The sequence below is a fragment of the Lactuca sativa genome, chromosome 4 (genome assembly GCF_002870075.4).
Source record: "Lactuca sativa cultivar Salinas chromosome 4, Lsat_Salinas_v11, whole genome shotgun sequence".
Lineage (NCBI taxonomy): Eukaryota > Viridiplantae > Streptophyta > Magnoliopsida > Asterales > Asteraceae > Lactuca > Lactuca sativa.
In genome coordinates this window covers 217421305-217426960 of record NC_056626.2, presented here as the reverse complement: position 1 = coordinate 217426960, position 5656 = coordinate 217421305, and the positions used below count along the sequence as shown (strand labels likewise).

Here is a 5656-nt window from a genome sequence, read left to right as displayed (position 1 = left end):
ACTTGTATATTTGGTAAAGAAATTGTTGTATGTGTTGATATATCAATGGAATAAAAGATTTCAATGGCTCATAGAAAATATATCACAGAAAATATTCTGTGATATATCACAGAAACATGACATGTTCTGTGACAGTCTTTTTTCCCAAGAGTAATTAAATGGTCAATGGCTCATGTAGGATGATTTTTATGAGTTTTAAGTACCTTATACGGCTAGTTTGACGATATTTGATATAGAATTTAAACATGACAAAAAAATGATTTTGATCTTATAAATCAAACAGAGGATATTAATAGTTACACATATATAAACTATTGACACTATGTGGATCATTATCTAATGTGAATAATTATAGTGAAAGAACCCGACATCTTTATTTTGAAGGTGCATAGAAATAACATATAGAAATAGAACTTTAAAACAAGAATATTCGAAATTCTTTACAAACATTCATCCCGTTGACAATATCAACATAGCATGCTTGAACTAGTATTTAAACGACCCAACATCACATCCAAAACACACAACCACCTGACCAATTATCCCCAATCAAATAAAGAAAAAAGAAGTACAAACTTAATGACGACCTTCTCCCCTTCTCTCCTTTATCACCATCTTCTCCTTTCCCTCCTAGTGATCCTCCTCCATGCCCGGCTATGTCCAGCTGCCGGTGGATCATGGTCCGTCCTCCTCCCAAGCATTGGCATCTCCGCCATGCACATGCAGCTGCTCCCTAACGATCGTGTTGTAACATATGATCGTACAGACTTTGGTGTCTCCAACATCTCTCTTCCAAATGGCAAATGCCGCCCTAACTCAACAGACTGCTCAGCCCACTCGGTGGAGTATGATGTTGGTTCCAATACAGTACGTCCACTCATGGTTTTAACTAATGTGTGGTGTTCTTCAGGAACCCTAATGCCAGATGGCACCTTGATCCAGACAGGTGGCTGGGCTGATGGTTACCGAAGGGTGAGAACTTATAAATCATGTAGAACATGCGATTGGAAGGAGATACCAGATGGGTTGAATCAACAGAGATGGTATGCCACCAATCACTTGTTGCCGAACGGGAGACAAATTATCATAGGAGGACGCCAGGCATTTAATTACGAATTCTATCCCAAAAAGTCGGCTACTGAGAACTCTCCCAGCTTTCCATTTTTGGTTCAGACTAATGACCCTAATGTTGAGAATAACTTATACCCTTTTGTATTTCTCTATCCTGATGGGAACTTGTTTGTTTTTGCCAATAACCGTGCAATCTTATTCGATTACTCCAAGAACCAAGTTGTAAAGACATACCCAACAATACCCGGTGGTCAACCAAGGAACTACCCAAGCACGGGATCTGCAGTACTACTCCCTTTGCGGATAAAAAAGGGTGTAGTAGATACTGTGGAAGTATTGGTTTGTGGGGGTGCACCCACAGGAGCATTTGTTAATGCAAATAATGGAAAATTTGATGGAGCTCTTGATACTTGTGGGAGGATTAAAATATCTGATCCCAATCCACAATGGGTCATGGAGACCATGCCTATGGCTCGAGTCATGGGCGACATGTTGTTGCTTCCAAATGGTCATGTTTTGATCATCAATGGTGCATCAGCTGGAGTTGCAGGGTGGGAACTTGGGAGGAACCCTGTTCTTAGCCCTGTGATTTATACACCCGATAACCAAATCGGTTCTCGCTTCGAGGTGCAAAATCCAAGCACAAAACCTAGAGTTTACCATTCCACAGCGGTTCTACTACGAGATGGGCGTGTTCTTGTTGGTGGAAGCAACCCTCACGATAAATATGTCTTCACAAATGTTCTTTACCCAACTGAATTGAGCTTGGAGGCCTTTTCACCTTCTTATTTGGATTCAAACTCATCTTCTTTGCGCCCGAGGATAATCTCACCCAAGAACAAATTCAATATTCGCTATGGAAAGAGGGTGGCTATTACATTCACAGTTTCAGGCCCAGTGGACCTAAAATTGGTGACTGTGACATTGATGTCACCTTCATTTAACACCCACTCGTTTTCTATGAATCAAAGGTTGCTTGTGCTTGACAGTACCAACTCCGCCAAGGCTGTCGGAAAGTCGACTTATAAAGTTGGTGTGGTGGCACCTCCATCTGGTAACATTGCACCGGCTGGGAATTATATGTTGTTTGTGGTTCATAAAGACATTCCAAGTCCGGGAATCTGGGTCCAAATCCGGAGATGAAATCCCAAAGTACGTACTATATTAATTATGTTGGCTTCCTGCATTACGCAGTTTATGGTTTCGTTCATTCATTTTCAACTGTTTAAGAGATGGTGCATTTAATAATTTTTTGTGCGTGGACCTATTATTTTGTAAATTTCACCTTGTTATATAAATATTCTTGTGTCACTTTAATTACACTGTTACTTCACGAGCCAACGAATAACATTTGGGTTTTTGTTTAATTACATTTCTGTACTGTGTACTCATAGCTGTCTTTTTTCAATCATTTTGGTTTTTTATTTAGTGTTCATATCCGGTGAATCGAACAACCCGTTACTGATCTTCGAAGCAACCGAAGCCATTTGAGAAAGAAAATACAATCTCATCAACAAATTGAACTTACAACCTCACTATGGGTTAGTTAAACCTCTCAGCAAAGAAAAAAAACACATAGCGATTGAGAATTTAATAAATCTATTTTTGAGTTATACATATGTTGTCGCAATTCCATTCCATTTGTCGTCGGCTTTGCAACAATTTATAATTGTCATTCAATAAAATAGTAGTGATTAGTGTCATGTGCATATTAATTTATTTTGGTATGTACATTATGTGCACCCTGCACGTAGGTTAGACGTGGTTCTTTTCTTTATGACTAAAATAAGAAAACGAAGACAACAAGAATTTAATTAAATGTCAAACACTACCAAACCAAGGTCGATCAAATAAACATCACCATTAAACTGATCCTAACTGGATATATATATATATATATATATATATATATATATATATATATATATATATATATATATATATATATATATATATATATATATATATATATATATATATATATATATATATATATATATATATATATATATATGAGGATTCAATTGAGAAAAAAAAAAGTTGAAAATGGGGGAATCATTCTCAGTCAATCATTTATTTTTGCCGTACAAGCCTCCAACGTACGGACGGAAATGGGAAACGAATGCACATGTGTTTTCCAACATAACATATTTCCTTAAACTATGCTAATCATTACCTTAATATATACAAAAACATAGTTTCTTTTTGTTTTTTTTAAATTTTTATAAGCTATTTTTATCAAAAAAATGATTTTAAATATACCAAAATTCATGATTTTTTATTCTCTACAAATAGACATCCATATTGATAAAGTTTTAAGATAAAATATATTTTTTTTTTATATTTTCAGCTATCGTTATTCATAAATGAATAACAATGCATCAGGTTTTATTACAGTACATTCGTTATTCACTTATGAATAAAAAATATGATTTTTTTTTACAATTTAAGTATTATTTATATATTAATATAGCATATAATAAACATAGTATATTCATATTTTAATATTGGACGATGAATTCACTTGTGAATATTAACATAGTATATTCACTTGTGAATATTACATAGTATTACATGGTATATCACATGTGAATATTACAGAGTATATTCACTTGTGAATATTTGATGATATATTCACTTATGAATATTACACAGTATATTCACATATGAATATTACAAAGTATATTCAGTTATGAATATTGAAGGTATTTTGACAAATATATATAATTTTTATATGTTATTCACATATGAATAACATACAGACTTGCATAATTGTTTTGTGTTTTTAATAATCAAATACTGATTCAGGTGAGAAAACATATTCATATGTGAATATAATGTGGTAATTTAGTTTATACATTTCATCAAACAGTTGGAGTGCAAACAAGTTAACTATTTTAAAAATGTTAAAAACATCAAGTTATCAATTCCAAATCATCATATACTTCCGATTTCGACTTCAAATGCGACATCCTATCTCTGATCGATTTCTCAATTTGATTTTGATTTCCGAAAATCCGATTGGGAACCTGTGATTACCGATTCTAAGTCTCTCAATGTCGACTGTGACTGTGAGTTCAGAACTCCAATTCCAATTTCATGAACAACGAAGAAATTCCGGTTTAGTTGAAGAAATCTGGATGATTATTGAAGGTTGAAGGAAAAATTTTGATGGTGAACGCACAGTTATCGAATTCTATATAGTTACGTATTTGAGATTGAAGGTTATTACGATATTTACAAGTTTGCCACCGTATCTTTTATGCTTAGATTAAATGAGTGGCTGAGAATGATTCCCTCATTCTCAACATTTTTTATTTTCTCAATTGAACCCACCTCTCTCTCTCTCTCTCTCTCTCTCTATATATATATATATATATATATATATATATATATATATATATATATATATATATATATATATATATAGAGAGAGAGAGAGAGAGAGAGAGAGAGCACTAGGTTCAAATGTTTCTAGCAACTATTATGTGCCTAAATACATCAATGAGAATTTAAGAAATAATAAATAATTAAATAAATCATTAAAGGTTTTTTGGACTTTTTGTACTTTTAATTAAGGAAATCATTTAATTGAAATCTTGCAATTAAGAAAATAAAATAAATATATTTGACCTAGTCTCTCTCTCTCTCTCTCTCTCTCTCTCTCTCTCTCTATTCGTCATCTCCTTCTTATAAACCTAGCCCATCGTGCTCCAACCGTCTTCTCCCATCGTCGACTAATGTCCAACCCCATTGAAATTGATTGTGGCTTATCTCCCCAACCAATCAAAATTGTAGGGCTTTTTCCAACCTGTTTTTTGTTTGATCGAGAAAAAGGGAAAAGGCACACAACGAGGCGATGAAAGATACACGAAGGAAAGCATGATGACCTAATAAGGCCCAAAGCTAAGAAGTCCAAGAATCAACCTGTCACACCCCCGAACCAGACGGCGGAAACATCCGAGGGCTCGCGTGACTTAAATTGAATATCATCACAATGAATATACATGAATCATAACATAAACATCACCATGCATCAATATATTACAACTGGAATTGTTCACATCAAGTACATTGTTTTTACATTACATATCCATACATAAATTGTTTGATAAATATCATAAACAAAACACCCTAACATACTTGGTACTTATTCCTCGGCTTACCTGTTACTTGAGAATACAAGTTATTTTGAAAAACGGTCAACATATAAAATGTTGGTGAGTTCATAAGTATGTTGTGTTAAAATGATTTGTGTAGTTTGTAAAACCCAGAAAATCCGATATTTTCTGAAAAGACCATTGTTTAAAAAAAAGTGCGAAGATCCGTACCATATGCATGACGATTAAAAACATGTATAATTGAAGAACTTTAGTATTAATCGTACAAGTGAAAATGTTGAACTTCCTCGGAAAACCCGATGTTTTCCAAATACATAAAATACAATGATTTCTCAAATTGTTATACCGCCACAATGAATGATTTTGATTACTCTTCCTTGATTACTCGGGTGGTGTTGGATTAATTAAGGTGTGTGAGTTGTTATAATCATGCATTAGTAATGACTAGCTTATAACTAAAGTTT

The 5656-nt window shown here is 33.8% G+C and overlaps 1 protein-coding gene across 1 annotated transcript; it reads left to right on the top strand.

Annotated features, from left to right (window-relative positions):
* Positions 1-370: 370 nt before the first annotated feature.
* On the top strand, positions 371-2391 carry LOC111910468 (aldehyde oxidase GLOX). The gene has a single exon (XM_023906302.3). It carries the CDS (start codon positions 478-480, stop codon positions 2212-2214), a length of 1737 nt encoding a protein of 578 aa, XP_023762070.2. The 5' UTR covers positions 371-477; the 3' UTR covers positions 2215-2391.
* The last annotated feature ends 3265 nt before the right edge of the window (positions 2392-5656 follow it).

What these genes read in the sequence shown, in the direction of transcription:
- LOC111910468 (XM_023906302.3), top strand. Translation starts at nt 478, where the DNA reads ATGCTTGAACTAGTATTTAAACGACCCAACATCACATCCAAAACACAC.